This window comes from Bos grunniens, chromosome 21 (genome assembly GCF_055505025.1).
Source record: "Bos grunniens cultivar Pamir isolate PY7600 chromosome 21, Bosgru_T2T1.0, whole genome shotgun sequence".
Classification (NCBI taxonomy): domain Eukaryota; kingdom Metazoa; phylum Chordata; class Mammalia; order Artiodactyla; family Bovidae; genus Bos; species Bos grunniens.
This window is the reverse complement of record NC_141185.1, coordinates 20,163,020-20,185,275: the sequence shown is the minus strand read 5'-3', so window position 1 is coordinate 20,185,275 and position 22,256 is coordinate 20,163,020. Positions and strand designations below refer to the sequence as shown.

The window sequence follows — 22,256 nt, the reverse complement described above, 5'->3', positions numbered from 1 at the left end:
CCACATGTTTATAGTTTTTAATCCTATGTCTCTGCCAGTCATTTTTGATGTTTTTATACAAACTGCTTCTCCTCTACTTATCTGTATTGTTTTTGTTCAGTTGCTAAGTCATGTCTGACTCTTTGTGAACCCATGGACTGCAACACAGCACCCTTCCCTATCCTTCACTATTTCCCCTTGTTTGTTCAAATTCATGTCCATTGAGTCAGTGATGCTATTTAACCATCTCATCCTCTGCTGCCCTCTTCTCCTTTTGCCTTCAGTCTTTCCCAGGATCAGGGTCTTTTCCAATGAGTTGGCCCTTCACATCAGGTGGCCAAAGTGTTGGAGCTTCAGCTTCAGCATCAGTCTTTCTAATGAATACTCAAGGTTGATTTCCTTTAGGATTGACTGGTTTGATCTCGTTGCTGTCCAATGGACTCTCAAGAGTCTTCTCCAACACCACAATTCAAAAGCATCAATTTTTCATCTTTCAGCCTTCTTTATGGTCTAACATTCATATCCTTACATGACTACTGGAAAAAACCATAGCTTTGACTATTCGGACCTTTGTCAGCCTCATAATATCTCTGCTTTTTTAATATGCTGTCTAGTTTTGTCATAGCTTTCCTCCCAAGAAGCAATCACCTTTTAATTTCCTGGCTGCAGTCACTGTCTGCAGTGATTTTGGAGCTTAAGAAAGTAAAATCTGGTAAAAATCTGTCACTACTTCCAAATTTTAACCATCTATTTGTCATAAAGTGATGGGACCAGATGCCATGGTCTTAGTTTTTTGAATGTTGAGTTTTAAGTCAGCTTTTTCACTCTCCTCTTTCACCACCATCAAGAAGCTATTTAGTTCCTTTTCACATTCACTCATTAAAGGGTTATTATCTACATATCTGAGGTTGTTGACATTTCTCCTGGTGGTTTTGATTCCAACTTGTTCTTCATCTAGACCAGCACTGCTCATGATGTATTCTACAAAAGAAGTAAGGTAGTTTCTGAGCATTGAAGTTATTTATTGTCACACAGACATTTATACCTATATAGCAAAGACTGTGACCAGAACCACTTAGGGTAGAAAGTCTTGTTAGAGATATCTTTTAATGAGGTGGGTCAGAGGGGACTATGACTTAAGGATGGGGGTGGCATTATATCTGGATGACCAAATCACTCCTTGCCTAAATGATAGTAAAAATAAGAGAAAGAAGCATTTCTGGAATGGCAAAGTTAAAACCTTCAAAATGACACTCTTACATATTAGTTAAATAAATAGGCTGACAATATATAGCCTTGTTGTACTCCTTTCCCAATTTGGAGCCAATTAGTTGTTCAAAGTTCTAACTGTTGCCTCTTGAACCACATATAGGTTTCTCAGGAGACAGATAAGGTGGTCTGGTATTCCCATCTCTTTAAGAATTTTCCACATATCTATGTTGGTGTTTCTTATTTCCTCCATTCATTTTTGCAGTTTTATTTACCATTTATATACCATTTACTCCCAAATGGACATTTCTGATGCAAACTTCAGACCGGGATGATCTATTCCCCGGGACAGCTCTACTTTAATTTTCTGCAGGCATGTAACTTCAAAGTTAAAAATCTGAAAGTTAAAAAAAAAATCATCTTCAACCTTCTCTATTACCTTGCTTCCCTTTGAACATTGTGGATTTACCAAACCAGAGTTAGAATCTGGTCCTGAATTTCTGCCTCTCTCTTACTCTGACATACAAAATCAATCACTGAATCTTGTTGAGCTTATCTATTTTATATTTTCTGAATCATTCCAATTTTTTTGGCTTGTCCTTATTTTTATTAAGATCCCAATCATCATCTATTGCCTACAAAACTTTAACAGCTTGTAACCTCTCTCCCCGCCATCTTGTTTCTTGGACCATTCTTCCATCTATTGTCAAGATGATCTTGCTAAAGCATGGACTCCTCCTACAGAATCTCCTTCAATATGCATTGTCATATCTTGTCTCCATTGCTGACTGTACCATCACGACTGATTGACCTTCAGCTAAAGTCAGAATTCAGTGAATGGCATGGATTGTGGGCTCTTTGCTTAACATGTCTGTGCCATGAATCCTTTCTCTTCACACTTCACTGAATTGGATATATCTCTCCAAACTTGCCATAGCAGACTTTGTTACATTAGTTCAAAATAGTTCTTGTAATCTCTTATTTGGATATTTCAACCCTATCCAATGGGTCTTTTATTAGTATCTTAAAAATATACTTACTTGAATCTAGATAGCCTTGATTTTTGAATATGTAAGTAGAATTATATTTTCAACATAATAAAAATGAAAAAAAGTTTTCTGAAAATTTTCAAATAACATAACCATCCTATGCATTTTAATATAAATGTTATTTTAGAATATTGTTTTAAATCCTTTTTGTCATATAAAATAGAGAGGGATATGATATGGCAGTAATAAAATGTGTCAAATAATTATGTGCAAAGATACAATCTTGTGGGACATTGCACGTTTTGAGTAATAGTTTTCAATTTTTTTCAAAACCAGATCCATAGAAATAAAACTGATTTGTAAAAACATTTTTCTTCTTTGACAGACTTCTACAAATTACCCCTTACCTAATTGACAACATATAAATCATATTTCCCCATCTAATTGAGTAAATCATATTGTATTGTAGCAACACATTTTTGGTGTGGGGGTTGCAAATTTATGAATTAGATATTCACCTAAATGAGATGGCTTATTGGAAATAATTTTACACTAAAATTAATTTTATCATAGCTTTAAACCTCTGAAAGAATAAAAAGTAAAGTCTATGAAAGTAAAACTTTCTCTCCTGAAAAGTGGAAACAAGAATACTGTATATGCTATTCAGTTATTACCATATGCTGGTTTCAGATCCAACTCTGACCTTAATTTCATGCTGTCTGCTTCAGTTCTGCTTTGTAAACAGAAGTGATAAAACATCTTCAGTGAGTGAATATATCACGTTTACACAACAATTATTTGGAGTGATTTCATTTTTTAAGACTGCAACAATATGAAACTGTCATTCACTCTGAAGCACCCTTAGAAACTTGTCTGCTATTGTGATAGATTGTGCCTCTTGGATACAAACAGAAATTTTATCCCCTTTAGGATTCCCTTTCATGTTAGCTAATGAGGATGTGTGTTCAGAGCTATTTTAGATAGTGTGAACCTTTTTCCCTTTTTACCTGAATTTTACTTTGTTAATGTGAAAAATCAACATTTCCTTCCAAAGCCAATGTACTGAATATTGGAGGGATTCACATTGTTCGTTATTATTAAAGTCAGTGGTCTTTGGAGACAAAATTATGACAAGTTTCAGGGTTGTTTTTGCCACTTCTAAGTTATTGAAGCATAGTTTATAAGAATGCCATTGTAGCAAAGTTGGTTTTTAAATTAAAATTTCCCAACAATCTATTGAGAATAACTCAAAGTGTAGCTCTAAGAATACCTTATCAAATTATATTTTAGGAAGAATGTGTCAGTATTTAAATATGATAGTTCAAATCAGCAGTTTTTCAGCTAAATAATATATATCTATGTCATTATGTTGCAAAATGTTCAGAAAGGAAGTGCCATATAGGAAGAAAAGTCAGCTATTCTGATACTGTTAAATAATAGGGTTTTATGGCATTATTGTTTTTTTAAACAATTTAGAATATTTAAATATTTGATGACTTTTACAGGTGGTTGAAAATAAAAGTATTGTTATGAGATTCCTACAACTATTAACAGTGATGTGAAAATAAAAATTATGGTTAGACTTGAGAAGAAATTAATGATATATGGTGAGAGAAATGTAAATTAGTTGGTGTGAAGAAAATAAATAAGAATTCTTTATAACAGGACCAATGACAGCATATTAGTCCTGTCAGAACACAAAGAAAATCTACGCTGTGCATTCATTGAATGATACAGACCATTTAACCAAGACACAGACAAGCAGGTGTCACAGAAGCCTAGAAACGGTTATACCTTATACTTTTTTATTGGGTGGATTCCTCACATCCCTCTCTACTATCATTTAAATAGTTTATTTTCTTTTCTGAAAAATATGCTCCACAAAATAGTAAAATCACATTAAAATATCCATAATCACACTCATCAAGCATGAACTTTAGATCCTTGTAGTGTGTGTCTGTGGATATTACACTAAAATTAATTTACATCTTATGTTTTACATATGATATCATAGCTTTAAACCTCTGAAAGAATAAAAAGTAAAGTCTATGAAAGTAAAACTTTCTCTCCTGAAAAGTGGAAACAAGAACACTGTATATGCTATTCAGTATTATATGTGTGTTATATGTGTACAGTAAAATACTCTCATACTCTTTGTAACCAGTTTTGTCATATAAAAAAAAATCCTGATTTTTGAGTACCTAACATTAGACTCTGAACTTGAAGCCTTAAGTGTTTCTACAAACACTGACGTTTTGTTCACTCTTTGAAGAAACATAAAAATATCCATAAAACTGCTATCAATTTAGTTTATTGTAGAAATAAAATTTTAGATTCTCTTCTATGAATTTATTCTAGAATATAACCCATCACTAGATAGAAGGTACAATTGAGACACATTTTTCATTGTAAGAGTTTTAAAAGAGCTATTTTTATGGGAATTCTGTTTATATAATGCTTTAGGTGTCTTAAAATTGTGCTTGATTGATTATAAATTCTTTTGACTTCTTTTATATTTATTCCACACACTTAATTTTGCAATGTTAACAAAACATAACATAAATAAGAAAAAAAAAAAAAACACAGAAGAGTGATTGCCCAGATTGGATCAGGATCTTGTCTATCTGTAGCACGTTTCTCAGTTCCAAGCCGACCTGGAGGCACTGTTTTGAAAGCCTTTTGGCTGTTACATAGACATCCTGATGCACCTCCATGTTTGATGTCCCAACACGCACTATCTTTGGTAGCCTAGAAGTGGGTGTGGCATTAAAAAAAAAGCTTCCACTCGAGAGTTCTTCTAGATCAGACCTCTGGCCTGTTTCATGTCTTCCCTGGGCTTGTGTGTAGACCAAGTCCACTTGATCATTTGTTTTCATATTGAACTTAATTTCTACTTAAAATCTACTTCATAGATTAGAATTTTGAATTCACTTTCAACCGTCTACAATTATCAGTTACCAAGAAGTCCCTATGTATTTCCTCTTTTAACTCTGGCTCCCAGATTTCCAGATTGTGTAGGAGAAGACAAATTCTGCTCTCATAGTTCCTATTTATACTCTCATTTACTTCTGAAGTCATGCCTTTTAAGCATTTTCCCTAGAAGTGGAAGAGCAATGTTGTTGATGTATTTAAACTGAATAAAGTGAAAGTGAAAGTTACTCAGTCATGTCCAACTCTTTGTGACCCCATGGACTATACAGTCCATGGAATTCTCTAGGCCACAATATTGGAGTGGGTAGCCTATCCCTTCTCCAGTGGATCCTCCCAACCCAGGAATGGAATTGGGGTCTCCTGCATTGCAAGTGGATTCTTGACCAACTGAGCTATTAGGGAAGCCAAAGCATGGAGAAACTACACTTACATATTTATATTCACCTATATATGCATACAGAGATACACAGTAAAACTGACTACTTGTAGGCAATATTCTTTTTTTCCAAATTATTATTCAAAAGCATTTTACTCGAATAAAATTATGTTTTTGCAACTCCTCAACATCCCTTCCATTCCCCTCTATTTTTCCTCATTGTACTCACTGACATTTGGTATATGGTATTTATATATTTATAATGCTTAAAGCTCAACATTCAGAAAACTAAGATCATGGCATCTGGTGACTGAACTGAACTGAACTGAACTGACCCTAGGAATCAAGATTGCCGGGAAAATTAAGGTTGGAATCAAGATTGCCGGGAGAAATATCAATAACCTCAGATATGCAGATGACACACCACCTATGGCAGAAAGAAGAACTAAAGAGCCTCTTGATAAAAGTGAAAGAAGAGAGTGAAAAAGTTGGCTTAAAACACAACATTCAGAAAACTAAGATCATGGCATTTGGTCCCATCACTTCATGGAAAATAGATGGGGAAACAGTGGAAATAGTGTCAGACTTTATTTTTTGGGGCTCCAAAATCACTGCAGATGGTGACTGCAGCCATGAAATTAAAAGACGCTTACTCGTTGAAAGAAAAGTTATGACCAACCTAGGTAGCGTATTAAAAAACAGAGACATTACTTTGCCAACAAAAGTCTGTCTAGTCAAGGCTATGGTTTTTCCAGTGGTCATGTTTTTCCAGTTGGTCCTTCACCAACTCCCAGAGCTACTCAAATTCATGTCCAATGAGTCAGTGATGCCATCAAACCTTCTCATCCTCTGTCGTCCCCTTCTCCTCCCACCCTCAATCTTTCCCAGCATAAGGGTCTTTTCAAATGAGTCAGAACTTCTCATCAGGTGGCCAAAGTATTAGAGTTTCAGCCTCAGCATCAGTCCTTCCAATGAATATTCAGGACTGATTTCCTTTAGGATGGACTGGTTTGATCTCTTTGCAGTCCAAGGGACTCTCAAGAGTCTTCTCCAACACCATAGTTCAAGAGCATCAATACTCCAGCACTCAGCTTTCTTTATAGTTCAACTCACATCCATACATGACTACTGGAAAAAACAAAGTTTTGACTAGATGGACTTTTATTGGCAAAGTAATATCTCTGCCTTTTAATATACTGTCTAGGTTGGTCATAACTTTTCTTCCAAGGAGCAAGCGTCTTTTAATTTCATGGCTGCAGTCACCATCTGCAGTGATTTTGGAGCCCCAAAACATAAAGTCTGCCACTGTTTCCATTATTTCCCCATCTATTTGTCATGAAGTGATGGGACCAAATGCCATGATCTTAGTTTTCTGAATGTTGTGTTTTAAGCCAACTTTTTCACTCTCTTCTTTCACTTTTATCAAGAGGCTCTTTAGTTCTTCTTTCTGCCATAGGTGGTGTGTCATCTGCATATCTGAGGTTATTGATATTTCTCCCGGCAATCTTGATTCCAACCTTAATTTTCCCGGCAATCTTGATTCCTAGGGTCAGTTCAGTTCAGTTCAGTCACTCAGTCGTGCCCGACTCTTTGCGACCCCATGAATCATAGCACGCCAGGCCTCCCTGTCCATCACCAACTCCTGGAGTTGACCCAGACTCATGTGCATCGAGTCAGTGATGCCATCCAGCCATCTCATCCTCTGTCGTCCCCTTCTCCTCCTGCCCCCAATCCCTCCCAGCATCAGAGTCTTTTCCAATGAGTCAACTCTTCGCATAAGGCAGCCAAAGTACTGGAGTTTCAGCTTTAGCATCATTCCTTCCAAAGAAATTCCAGGGCAGATCTCCTTCAGATTTCTCAAGAGGCATATCAGGTGGTCTGGTATTCCCATCTTTTTCAGGATTTTCCACAGTTGATTGTAATACACAGTCAAAGGCTTTGGCATAGTCAATAAAGCAGAAATAGATGTTTTTCTGAAACTCTCTTGCTTTTTCCATGATCCAGCGGATGTTGGCAAGTTGATCTCTGGTTCCTCTGCCTTTTCTAAAACCAGCTTGAACATAAGGAAGTTCACGGTTCACGTATTGCTGAAGCCTGGCTTGGAGAATTTTGAGCATTACTTTACTAGTGTGTGAGATGAGTGCAATTGTGCAGTAGTTTTGAGCATTCTTTGGCATTGCCTTTCTTTCGGATTGGAATGAAAATTGACCTTTTCCAGTCCTGTGGCCACTGCTGAGTTTTCCAAATTTGCTGGCATATTGAGTGCAGCACTTTCACAGCATCATCTTTCAGGATTGAAATAGCTCCACTGGAATTCCATAACCTTCTCTAGCTTTGTTCATAGTGATGCTTTCTAAGGCCCACTGGACTTCACATTCCAGGATGTCTGGCTCTAGGTCAGTGATCACACCATTGTGATTATCTGGGTCATGAAGATCTTTTTTGTACAGTTCTTCTGTGTATTCTTGCCACCTCTTCTTAATATCTTCTGCTTCTGTTAGGTCCATACCATTTCTGTCCTTTATCAAGCCCATCTTTGCATGAAATGTTCCCTTGGTATCTCTGATTTTCTTGAAGAGATCTCTAGTCTTTCCCATTCTGTTGTTTTCCTCTATTTCTTTGCATTGATCACTGAGGACGGCTTTGCTATCTCTTCTTGCCATTCTTTGGAACTCTGCATTCAGATGCTTATATTTTTCTTTTCTGCTTTGCTTTTCACTTCTCTTCTTTTCACAGCTATTTGTAAGGCCTCCCCAGAAAGCGGTTTTGCTCTTCTGCATTTCTTTTCCATGGGGATGGTCTTGATCCCTGTCTCCTGTACAATGTCACGAACCTCATTCCATAGTTCATCAGGCACTCTATCTATCAGATCTAGGCCCTTAAATCTATTTCTCACTTCCACTGTATAATCATAAGGGATTTGATTTAGGTCATACCTGTATGGTCTAGTGATTTTCCCTACTTTCTTCAATTTAAGTCTGAATTTGGCAATAAGGAGTTCATGATCTGAGCCACAGTCAGCTCCCGGTCTTGTTTTTGCTGACTGTATAGAGCTTTTCCATCTTTGGCTGCAAAGAACATAATCAATCTGATTTCGGTGTTGACCATCTGGTGATGTCCATGTATAGAGTCTTCTCTTGTGTTGTTGGAAGAGGGTGTTTGTTATGACCAGTGCATTTTCTTGGCAAAACTCTATTTGTCTTTGCCTTGCTTCATTCCATATGCCAAGGACAAATTTGCCTGTTACTCCAGGTGTTTCTTGACTTCCTACTTTTGCATTCCAGTCCCCTATAATGAAAAGGACATCTTTCTTGGGTGTTAGTTCTAAAAGGTCTTGTAGGTCTTCATAGAACCATTCAACTTCAGCTTCTTCAGTGTTACTGGTTGGGCCATAGACTTGGATTACTGTGATACTGAATGGTTTGCCTTGGAAATGAACAGAGATCATTCTGTCATTTTTGAGATTGCATCCAAGTACTGCATTTCGGACTCTTTTGTTGACCATGATGGTTACTCCATTTCTTCTGAGGGATTCCTGCCTGCAGTAGTAGATATAATGGTCATCTGAGTTAAATTCACCCATTCCAGTCCATTTCAGTTCGCTGATTCCTAGAATGTCGACATTCACTCTTGCCATCTCTTGTTTGACCACTTTCAATTTGCCTTGATTCATGGACCTGACATTCCAGGTTCCTATGCAATATTGCTCTTTACAGCATCGGACCTTGCTTCTATCACCAGTCACATCCGCAGCTGGGTATTGATTATGCTTTGGCTCCATCTCTTCATTCTTTCTGGAGTTATTTCTCCACTGATCTCCAGTAGCATATTGGGCACCTACTGACCTGGGGAGTTCCTCTTTCAGTATCCTATCATTTTGCCTTTTCATACTGTTCATGGGGTTCTCAAGGCAAGAATACTGAAGTGGTTTGCCATTCCCTTCTCCAGTGGACCACATTCAGTCAGGAGATCAGCCCTGGGATTTCTTTGGAAGGAATGATGCTGAAGCTGAAACTCCAGTACTTTGGCCACCTCATACGAAGAGCTGACTCATTGGAAAAGACTCTGATGCTGGGAGGGATTGAGGGCAGGAGGAGAAGGGGATGCCAGAGGATGAGATGGCTGGATGGCATCACTGACTCGAGGGACTTGAGTCTGAGTGAACTCCGGGAGTTGGTGATGGACAGGGAGTCCTGGTGTGCTGCGATTCATGGGGTCGCAAAGAGCGACTGAACTGATCTCCTTCAGAATGGACTGGTTGGATCTCCTTGCAGTCCAAGGGACTCTCAAGAGTCTTCTCCAACACCACAGTTCAGAAGCATCAATTCTTCGGTGCTCAGCCTTCTTCACAGTCCAACTCTCACATCCATACATGACCACAGGAAAAACCATAGCCTTGACTAGATGGACCTTTGCTGGCAAAGTAATGTCTCTGCTTTTCAATATGCTATCTAGGTTGGTCATAACTTTCCTTCCAAGGAGCAAGCGTCTTCTAATTTCATGGCTGCAGTCACCATCTGCAGTGATTTTGGAGCCCAGAAAAATAAAATCTGACACTGTTTCCACTGTTTCCCCATCTATTTCCCATGAAGTGATGGGACCAGATGCCATGATATTCATTTTCTGAATGTTGAGCTTTAAGTCAACTTTTTCACTCTCCACTTTCACTTTCATCAAGAGGCTTTTGAGTTCCTCTTCACTTTCTGCCATAAGGGTGGTGTCATCTGCATATCTGAGGTTATTGATATTTCTCCCGGCAATCTTGATTCCAGCTTGTGTTTCTTCCAGTCCAGCGTTTCTCATGATGTACTCTGCATAGAAGTTAAATAAACAGGGTGACAATATACAACCTTGACGTCCTCCTTTTCCTATTTGGAACCAGTCTGTTGTTCCATGTCCAGTTCTAACTGTTGCTTCCTGACCTGCATACAGATTTCTCAAGAGGCAGATCAGGTGGTCTGGTATTCACATCTCTTGAAGAATTTTCCACAGTTTATTGTGATCCACACAGTCAAAGGCTTTGGCATAGTCAATAAAGCGAAATAGATGTTTTTCTGGAACTCTCTTGCTTTTTCCATGATCCAAACATAGGCACATCATATGTATTTGTTTAATTAATGAATGTACATATTATTTATTGATTGTTTCTTTGTTAAGGTTTTGTTTAGTTCTTTTAAGTATAGCATGTTAAAGGAGAAATAGCTATTCAATTATGAATGAATAAAAAGTAGAATCCTTGGTTTGCCTATCTTTTCACCAAGAAATTAGAGGGAAAGAAACTGTGGGACAGTCTATAATTTTATCAAAGTGTGTTCAATCCACAATATCTACAGAGAAGATAAAAAACAAGATGGAAGAATATTTACATCCTTTCTCTAAAGTTAGAGCAGCACACTTCAGAGGTCAAGTAGAAAAGGCAACCATGAAAATAACTAAATTCTTACGATCATTTTCTCTTACCTTTAAAACTGCTATGCAGACAATTTTAAACTTCTCAGAGTAAGGACATAATAATGTGTCTGATATTAAAAAAAGGTATTGGCATCAGTGCAAAGGCATTCATCCATTCACTTATATGTAGTATAACTCCAGCTAAGAAAAGGTAACAATGTTCACCTAACTCTTATTACTCAGCTTTGCAGTCTTATAAAGGGAACCACAGGTTATATTAATCATTACTAGGATAGCTTGGGGAATAGAGACAGATGGTTTGATGAGCTTCTTTATCTCCCTTTTATCTTAGCAGGTAAAAATAGACCATCATTAGCTATCAAATCCCACTGTTAATGATAACATTGGTTGACTGTGAAACCACATTTTAAAAGTTTTGACATACCTGATAATATGTATGTACCATATAAGAGTTTTATATGATTACCCACTTTTCCTCCATGCAGCTCACCAAAAGAGTAAATCTTTCTACTTTATTCTCTTTTAGGCACCTCGTATAAGCAGCTGTACAAGTCAGATTTTAACTTTAACTTCAGCTTTTCAAAATATCGTCAATAATATTTCACATTGCACATTTTCAGCAGTTGTTTGTTGCATAATCAGCATGAAATCTAACAAAACTGTACACCAGAGAAACTCAAAGACATCTGCCTACCTGCTTTATTGAATGTCTGAGCAATTCTGTTGGAAGCTGTGCCTGTATCACCTGGGGTGGAGCAGATGCGGCTACTGTGTGAGGCGTATATTAGGGTCATAGAATACCTGCTAGAAAGAAATTCCAAATGCAGAAGAATATATGTTAGCTTCTGAAAAGGGCCTCCAGGGATCCAAATCACCTTCTCTTATTATACAGTTATAGACCGAAAAGACCATATCATACAAGACAAATCTAGCTGAATAAGGATTTTATGTTAAGAGCTTGAATAAATTATAGTTTTAAAGTTTGTTGGTATTTTTCTTAAATATTAGAACTTTCTGTGTTTGAAAGTCGCAATGATTAAATATTTGGTTGAAGTTGTTTAATTTTTATTTTGGTTCTTATTTAAATACATTTTTATCAAGAGAGATTTTGAGGGTATTATACAAAGTATGTTTTGTAATATTTTGAATAATTAGTGTTTATACCAGTTTTTAGTGCCTCTTTACAAAAGGATGAGATAGAGGAAAAAGTAAAAGTTATAAAAATATCTAAAATAAAAGTGAAAAATAAGGACTGTGTCACAGTAGGAGTCTTCTATTCCACTCTTGACATATCCACGGGGAGAGGCTTTTGATAAGACCACACTCTCCACTTCTGTGAGTGTGGGATGAAGAACACATTAAGTATATGCTAGTTATTTTGGTTTCCTTGGTAGCTCAGTAGTGAAGAAACTGCCTGCTAATGCAAGAGGCACAGGTTTGATCCCTGAGTTGGGAAGATACCCTGGAGAAGGAAATGGCAATCCACTCCAGTATTCTTGCCTAGGAAATCCCATGGACAGAGGAACCTGGTGGGCTACATTCCGTGGGGGTCACAAAGAGCTGGACACAACTTAGCAAATAAACAAAAACAATAGAAAATTATCTTGAAAGAAAATACTCTAACATTTACGGGGGGGGGGGGACCTGAATACATACCATTGGGCTTAAAAGATTTTTTGATATCCAATTTTTCATTAGGTTAATTTACCTCCTTAAAGGCTATGAAAGAGATTAATTCTAATACAGTTGGATCTTCACGGGAAAAGGTAGGGCAGTGATCATGGAATTATAAATACATTTAAGAAAAATATACAGATCAGACAGTCATTTGACCAAACTGTATTAATCGTATAATTCCTTAGAGGATTTTCACCTCTCAGAGGGATCAAATCTACACAGGTGACGCTCCACTCACCTTTCTTCTAGCCATCAATAGGTAGCAGTGGATGTAAATCAACTGTAAATATCAATCTTAAATGACAGTTTAACTAAACATAGTAATTTAAAGATGATTCAATGGTTACATTATTTGGTTGAGATAAGCTCCAACATTGCTTAATCTTTTGAATTAAATATTCATATTGTTCATATCTCTTATTTACTAGGCCTCTGAAATCTATGTAGTTTTCATTAAATTTATATTCCCTCTTTACCTAAAGAACTGACAAAAGAGTTTATTAGAAAAGATGTGACCAAGGTTTAGCTGTTTAGCAGTCTCCTGTCTTATGCTACTTTTAAATAAAAATTTCCTCTAATGGTCCACTTAACTTTCTTGCTGAAATAATTACTGCCTCTAAAGCAAGGAGATCCAACCAGTCCATTCTGAAGGAGATCAGCCCTGGGATTTCTTTGGAAGGAATGATGCTAAAGCTGAAACTCCAGTACTTTGGCCACCTCATGCAAAGAGTTGACTCATTGGAAAAGACTCTGATGCTGGGAGGGATTAGGAGCAAGAGGAGAAGGGGACGAAGAGGATGAGATGGCTGGATGGCATCACTGACTCGATGGACGTGAGTCTGAGTGAACTCCAGGAGTTGGTGATGGACAGGGAGGCCTGGCGTGCTATGATTCATGGGGTTGCAAAGAGTCGGACACGACTGAGCGACTGATCTGATCTGATCTGATCTGAAAGCCATTTTATTTTTCTGTTGAGTTTACTTCACGGAGCTTTCAGAGGCTCTAGGGGACAACAATCTTCTGTTTTATCTTCTTTTTCCCTCTCCTTTTTGTTCTTTGTCTTTAAAAACCCTTTCAGGTGTAAATGGTTATATACTTTAACTATAAGAAACTCAATCGTTTGAAAAGATAGACCTAGCAAAGTGGCAAATCTGCCGGCATAACAGTCTCTCAGATTACAGACCCTTCTTGCTTAACTCTAGAACATGAATCCCCTGAAAGAAGTAGAGGTCTTAATCTTTGTACCTGTGACTGATGTATGTTGTAGGTGCTTACCCAGATTTCATTTCATACGCTGTCTTAAGGGAGAGAAAGGACAAGTGGAGGTGAATAACATTTTTTAAAAAACCAACAGAAGTTTGGGATTGATAAAGTAATACAGAGTGGAGAAACACAGTGGATTGCCATTTCCTTCTCCAGGGGATCTTCCCGACCCAGGAATTGAAGCCGGGTCTCCTGCATTGCAGGCAGACGCTTTACTGTCTGAGCCACCAGGGAAGCCTTTTAATGACCTAGTTAATAGAAATAAGGGCTTCCCTGGTGGTCCAGATGGTAAAGAATCTGCCTGAAAAGTGGGAGATGGGTTTGATCCCTGGGTTGGGAAGATCCCCTGGAGAAGGGAATGACTACCCACTCCAGTAGTCTTGCCTGGACAATTCCATGGACAGAAGAGCCTGGTGGGCTACAGTCATAAAGTCTCAAAGAATTGAACACGACTGAGAAACTAACACACACACACACACACACACACACATACACACGTGCTATAAGTAAGGTGGTTTAATAAACCACAATAAAGTATGTAAAGAGGAAGGATTATGAGTTAGGGACTCTCTTTTAGAATTACTGAAACTAAATTTATATGAAACATCTGGAAGGGTTTTCACAAGATGAAATCTGCTGTTCAGAGAGTAAAAACTGGGGTTGGGCGTAATTGAAACTGTGTTATATAATGTTTTAAATTCTGACTTTATTCATTTTTAAAATGTGCTGTCTTATGTACAACTATAAATACAGTTTCCTCACAGAACTCTGGAAATAGGCCTCTCTATTGATTTGCATGCGTGGGTCATTTGCAGAACAATGATCATGTTATTTCAAATCAAAAGGATCAGTAAATGATTTTTGAAGGGTATTCAGTTTTCTTCTATTGGAAATGGTAATGGGCGTTCTTAGTCTCTCACAATTATATTTTTTATTTTAGATTCTTTTTTTTGAGTTCATGAAAGGTTATTAATGACAAAATTCAGTGAAAGAAAGAAAGCATAGAGAAGTCACAGCCTTCGTATTTCAAGTATATTAATCACATTCACATTTTTATTCTTTTATGGTATGAATAATTATGTGCATTGATATGCTTTGTTCTTAGTATTTTTTCTCTGATTCAGATGATCACCCACTCCATTCATCAAACAATAAATACTCTCATAATCCATCTCACTTTATTATTCATAGTAACCTATGCTTCTGAATATTAAAGAAATCAATATGCATAACTGTGGGAAAGAGTCATATTTTGTAAGGGTTTCTTAGATAGGGATGCTAAAAGCAGCTTTCAGACTCAGTGTGGGAACTTTAAAAAATTGTTCATGGGATTAATCAGAATCTTAATTCTATTTGATTAAATTCTATCTGTACCTTTAAGAAATTAGAAAAGTCAAATTTTGACTTACAGTTGGTTAAATTGTAGCTATCTGACTACCTTTTCTAGAAATTAATTTTCCTTTACATATATGTATAAAATATTTTGAGACTATTGACTAACACATCAATCATCCACATTTATATAAAATGTAAAAAGGTGGGGAATATTAAATAAACTTGTTCCGGATATATAGACTATATTTCTATATATATAAACTATATTTCTCATCTCTTTTTCAACCCCACCATCCACACCTGAGAGTTACCTCTTAAATATATACTAAATATTTACAATTCTTTCTTACCTGGATCTACCATCTTCTCTCATCTGATTAATCTGTCAGCCTACAAATACACTTAAACCATTCTGTGCTCCTTCTCTTTACACTGTGTTTTTTTTTCTTAAACATGGAAATTATGTTATAGTCAACTTCTTTCCCCCTTCTCTCTGCACTCAAACCTTAAAGACCTTTAGTGGATGTTCTTAGAATGAAAACCAAAATTCTTAACATGGAGTTTGATTCTCATCTCACCAGTCTGGTCCAGATTCTCTGCACTGTTTAGTTACAGCCTTCAGGACCTGGTCCTTGGTATGTAAAGCGTCTATAGGAAAAAAAAGTGCATTGGACATACTAAAAACATCACAGAATGGTTTATTCGAGACTATTGAAATAGGAGAAAGAGATTGAATTCACCTCTGCTAGAACAAAAGGTGGGAGAATTTTTGAAACCCTGGTGTAAACTAATGGGAAAGTACTGGAGGATATTAGCTGGGAGGTGACCCCTGTGACGGGCTGTCTGTTTTTGCTGATTGTCCTTGTTGAAGCTACACTACTACCCTTCCACAGAGACTAGGAAATTGGATTCCTGATTTCTTAATGATTGCATTTCAAAGGAATGATTTCCAGGTCCTTAAGAAAGACATTCCTGGGTTGTAGAAGATTTACATAAGAAAGGGTCAGAAAAAAAGAATTTATAATTGCAAGTTTTCTAAGGGATATGCAGTATAAAAAGGGACATCAAGGGGCCAATAGTCCGGAAGAAACTTGTCTGATATTTGTGTGTGTGTGTGTGTGTTTGCTCAATCAAGTCTGACTCTTTGAAACCCCTTTGGACTGTAGCCTGCCAGGCTCCTCTGTCCATGGGATTCTCCACGGGAGTGGGTTGCCATAGGCTCCTCCAGGGGATTTTCCTCCCCAGCAGATCCAACCCGTGTCTCCTGTGTCACTTACATCTCCTGCCTTGGCCGGTAGATTCTTTATTGGCTTACCTATTAGGGGCATTGAGTCAAGCTTGTCTTGGCCAAGGGCTTCCCTGGTGGCTCAGTGGTAAAGAATCTCCCTGCAATGCAGGAGATGCAAGTTTGATCCCTGGTCAGGAAGATCCCATGGAGGAGGATATGGCAACCCACTTCAGTATTTTTGCCTGGAGAATCCTATGGACAGAGGAGCCTGGTGGGCTACAGTCCATAGGGTTGCAAACATTCAGACATGACTGAAATGACTGAGCACACATGTCTTGGTCAAACAGAAGATTTAGAATTTGTAAATCTCCCTCTTCACAAAGCTTACCTTTTAAAATCATTCTCTGGTTATACACTTGCTAGGATCTTAAAGCTCATCAAAGATATCACTTTTCTTGATAATACTCGACTTCTCCTTCTCAAGTAGCTTCTGTAGAAGAGCACAATGATTTAAGGAAGTTATATCACTGCCATAATGAATAAACTCTTAAGACATTGCTTATTACAGAGCTTTAGAGCTCAGCTTCTGAAGTTGAACATTGTATGAATAGCATTTAGCTTTCTTTCTCTAATTATCTATTATTTTATCTGCAAGATGGAAGTTATAATAGCACTTTACTGACAAGTTTTCTGAGACAGTAAAAAGAGATGATATATGCAAATGCTTTAATAAGATTGACTTTTCAGCAGATATTCAATACATGCTAGTAATTACTATTAGTTAATATTGTAAAAACTTTGCTTGCATATAGTAATGGGCTAGTGATGTTGACTTGTCTAACATTTTAACTAGGGTAAGTGATTTTCTCGTAGTGATATATCACCCCTCCCACCCCACCCAGGTGATATCTTTTAAAGAATGAAAAATTGTGTGAAAACAGTGAGAGATTTAACATTTTTCCTCCCTATATGTGTCATGTCCTTCCCTCAATTAAAAAAAAAAAAAAAAGTAGGAAATAGACTATTCCAACTAATTAGCTTTGGTTTCTAGGCAAGATGCGTGTGTAACCTTCTAATCAGGGCCTATGAATCAGTTTTTGTCAAAACTCTTTAAATTTTTTTACAAAGTGCTTGTGTCTCATTGCAGTTAGCTGGTATCCTGTCTTTTAAAGAATGACATTCCTCTATTTCTCAGAGCGTTATGTAAAGCACAAGCTAAATTTAAATAAGGAATCATATGAAACAAATTTGTGTTTTCCTGGATTTACAATCTAATTCATACACCAATCCAGTTCTGTACATTTAAGCAAGAGAACATATATTTATAATTCCATGACATTTATATCCTATATAAAAGGAGAAGATAGTTCCCCTGTTTACCTAAATTTCACGCCATATCCTGTGATACCATCTATCCTAACCTATATGCCATATCCATCATAGTTTGGATGGGGTGCCATATCTGGGAATATGTGATTTTATACAAGTATAATCTAAATTAAGTCTTGCCTTAAAAACTTGAAATAGCTGACTTTGGAGATACTCAAATTAAAATTTTGGCTACTTCAAGTCATCTGATTATATTACTTTATACAAGTGAGATTAAGACGGTGATGCATTAAAATGTCACATTGTAAATTACAGAATAGATCATGAATGACATTTATAGAATAAACATTCTTGACTCCTATGTATCTTTGATTCCCATATTTAAGTGACGGTAACTGAAAAGTCAACAATGTAAAAATAAACTATAATTGTGCACACAAAGAAATCTATGAAATCCTTTCTAAAATATCCAGTGATATAGGATAAAACTGCCTACTTTCTCTTTGGTTCCTTTTCAAAAGCATAATTACCTTTTCCGATTGTAATTTTTTGACTTGAATTTTCAAAACAAACAACAACTTATGGAGGTTAGAGAGATATGCATGTATCTCTCTAGTAGTAAATCATAATAATATTTTGAATATTGATTTTAGCTTTGGCGTAACATTTGAAAATATCACAAATACATTGAGATATATATTTGTATTACAAAGCTAATGGCATAATCTATATTGATAACCCAGAGAAAAGAGTCTTTCAATAAGATTATGAGCTATGAAATCTTAGAAGTTATTTGAATTAAATTAAGCGTGCTAGTATGCAAACATGCGAAATAATGCCAAAATGACTAATGATAAGTAAATAAAATAAGTAAGTACTAAATAGTTGTCCTGCTATGCTGACTTGATATTGACAAGACAAAATCTAGAAAAGAGCTTCCCCTGCAAGCAGTTTGTCTTGATGAATGTTTTTATTTAAAAGACTTCTATTCTTCTTCAGTACATCCCTGGTTTTCCAGTGGTTAAGAATCTGTGCCTTCACTGCAGGGAGCATGGGTTTGATCCCTGGTTTGGAAACTAAGATCTCCAAATGCCGTCTGGTGTCGCCAAAAAACTTCATTTGGGGGGCAGGAAGTTCTTCTTTGGGAAATGGGCACATAGGAAATTGAGGTTATACTAGAAATACTTTGAAATTGTTATAGTTTAGAAACTAAGATATTATTTCTTAAGATATAAACAGACATTAAAAGATACTGCTGAAGATATCCTACCCACTACAGTGGACTGTGATTTTTTGCCTTGATTCTTTCAAATGGGATTTGAAACAGATTTAAATGGAAATCATATACAAGTAAGTAGTCCTAGCAACATGATCCCTTGCCATTTTTCTAAGTTTGTGTTTCATTTTCTAAGATATTTAGATGAAGATCTCATTTCTTAGGGCAAAAATGATGGGGTGTAGTAAATAGAAAAACACATTTGTGTGTGTGTGTGTGTGATTTTTGCCAAGCTTTTTAATTAGTTTTATTTTCCTTTCTGGAAAATAAAATCTAGTGTTTAAAAAGTGATTATATTATATTGAATGCAGAAAGCACTAGATTTTTTCTTATAATTTTTATGAGGAAAAGAGAAAGCAAATAACTAAACAAAATAATTTCAGTATTATTTCTAGAAAGCACTCTACATAATTTTATTCATTATAATTCCTTTAGTGCAGAAGATAGCACTCTAGATTTCAATGAACCTTCTTTGTATTTAATAGAAATAATTAATAGCTTATAGGAGTGAAGGTCAGAAAAGCTGCTGATAGGATACAAGAAATGAGAAAGAAGGAATCCCGGGAAACTACTGACGATTTTGGCTGCCAACAATAAATGGTTCTTTCCAGCAGAACAGTAGACCTTTTTGGCTATAAGTTTCTGAGGCAATGATGACATCTTATTCTCCAGTGTCTTGCAGAATTTGTGCAAAGTCTCTCTACTATGAGAGAAACTTAAATTGGAACCCTGCTGGCAATGGAGCTTATAAAATGTACATTTTTTTAAGGTTTTGCATCCCTGCATAACAAGGAGAGTGTTGAAGAAAGAGAGATTCATGTAGCATCCTGGCTCAGTGATCTACCTGTGCTCAATGATTATGAAATCTGATGTCCTATATCTTCTATCCTACACACCCAATACCCTATTGTTTGGGTATTTAAATAATGTAAATGTTAATTCATCAAAGAAAAATGTAAGTTGTAGAGAACTATTTTATCTCTGCTTAAAATTACATTAATTTTTAAATGAGTTCATGCAGAGTTACAACCAAGTGGATTTTCTTTTTAGCCTTTCATGTAAGAAAGTGTAACTTAGTGATCAGTCATCCCAGTTCGCCCAGGACTGAGGGGTTTCCTGGTGCAATGAAGTGAATTTTGTCCTTTCAAAATGTTATGAGTTTCAGCCCTAAACCTCAAAGTGAGTGTTTCTGGAGACAGGGCTTTTAGGAAGAAATTAAGGTTGGAAGAAGGCATGGTAACCCACTCCAGAATTCTTGCCCGGAGAATCCCGTGGATGGAGGAGTCTGGCAGATTGGGACACGAATGAAGCAACTTTAGCACACATGATGGTGGCAGAATGCTTGAAAGGTCGCAAAGGGCCCCCAAGTGGCGCGAGTAGTAAAGAAAAGTGAAAGAATTAGTCGCTCAGCTTTTTGTGACCTGATTCTTTGCAACTCCATGGACTGTAGCCTGCCAGACTCCTCTCTGTACCTAGCATTCTCCAGGCAAGAATACTGAGTGGGTAGCCATTCCCTTCTCCAGGGGATCTTCCCAACCCAGGGATTGAACCCAGGTCTCCCACATTTCAAGCAGATTCTTTACTGTTTGAACCACCAGGGAAGCCCCATCCACCACCTGTATAGGAGATATAAAGACACAGGTTCAATCCCTGGGTTGGGAAGATCCCCTGGAGGAGGGCATGAAAAACCACTCCAGTATATTTGCCTGGAGAATCCCATGGACAGAGGATAGGACTAAAGCAACTTAGCATGCACACACTCAAGGTCATAAAGCTGAGGCCATAACCTTGTGAGAAGAGAGATCTCTCGTTCTGGTGTCACTCATAGCAAGGGCCTTGTGACAATGCAGTGAGAAGGGGGCCATCTACAGACAGAAAGAGAACTATCATCAGACACTGAACCCTGCCAGAACTTTGACCTTGGACTTTCCAGCCTCCAGAACTGTGAAAAAAAAATTTCTGTCATTTGAGGTTCATGGTCTGTGATATTTTGTTATGACAGTTTTAGCAGACTAATACATCTGGGGTGCAGGACTTTCAGTGTGAAAACGAAAAGTTGTGAGCAAATTGAGATGAAATGGCCACCTTAGGATATGCTTTTGAATGAACAATGTTGTGCCATAAGATTCTGCTGAGCTTAAAGTTGGTATTTATTCAGGAAATTTCAAATATCTGATCTATAATAATATCCAATTACATCTGAGCTCATTCAAGTGAGTAATATTTGCTGTATATTACTTAAATATGAATCTTCTATTCATAAGAACAAGGAGTAACATTCTTTCCTTTGAATCATCCAAAATGAGATTAGTTTTTTTTTTTTTTTATTTTAACATTTCTGAAAGCAGCTTGTGTCTCACAATAAGTGACATGTGACAGTTACAACCAACAGCATTTTTTTTCTTAGAGGATGTAAAATACTGGTGCATCTTACAATAGTTGTCAAGTGAAAGTGTGAAATGCTAGTTGCTCAGTTGTGTCTGACTCTTTGCGACCCCATGGACTGTAACCTACCAGGCTCCTTTGTCCATGGGATTCTCCAAGCAAGAATAATGGAGTGGGTTGCCATTCCCTTCTCCAGGGGATCTTTCTGACCCAGGGATCGAACTTGAGTCTCCTGCATTGCAGACATTCTTTACTGGCTGAGCCACCTGGGGGCTGGCATTACAATTACTAGTTGTCTTAACTGCGAGAGAATATGTAGTGATATTTATGAATTTAGGGGCAGACAAAAACTTAGCCATATAAATCTACACAGGTAGTCTCTATCATTTCAATTGCCTAGTAAGGTGTTTTCTGTTACAGTTTTTATTGGGCTTGTGATCAAATAAACAACCAAATTCTCATGGTAAAGAAGTACTGGGAAATTGTCTTGACAAAATGAGAAGAAATAGAAGGAAATATTATTCACTGAAATGTTGGGATAATACTTTGATCATTGCTTATAAAGTCAGATGGCACAAGAACCATTGAGCAGGTGTCTTTTCATAATGAAGGTTTGTTTACTTTTTTTTTTTTTTTTTAATACTGGCATCATTCCAGAGGTGGGATGAACCCAGCTGTGGATGGCTATGAAGAAATAATAGGAAGAGGGAAACATCAGCTAGACTTCAAACAGCTTGACAATCTAATAGGCAAGCCAGCATTATTTTGTAGTCTGTATCATTTAATATAAGAGTAGTCAATGTCTTGATTAAAGGGAAGGAAGTTGGAATTGCTGTCATTGTTTCCAGTAAATCTCATAGATGATGA

General features: G+C 37.0%; 1 protein-coding gene across 10 annotated transcripts in view; it reads left to right on the top strand.

Moving 5' to 3' along the window:
• LOC147349201 (uncharacterized) overlaps positions 1-22,256 on the top strand; it is a 372,827-nt gene that overhangs the window by 176,979 nt on the left and 173,592 nt on the right. For 2 of the 10 annotated variants that reach the window (XR_015149590.1, XM_086363380.1), the window contains exon 3: positions 11,423-12,078. The exons of the other annotated variants lie outside the window; for them this stretch is intronic. Coding sequence is in view for 1 of the 2 variants with exons in the window: in XM_086363380.1 (XP_086219506.1) it covers positions 11,423-11,602 (180 nt within the window). In the remaining variant the exon portion in view is untranslated. Of the gene's footprint in view, positions 1-11,422; positions 12,079-22,256 lie in introns of those variants that run through there. 10 annotated transcript variants of the gene reach the window in all.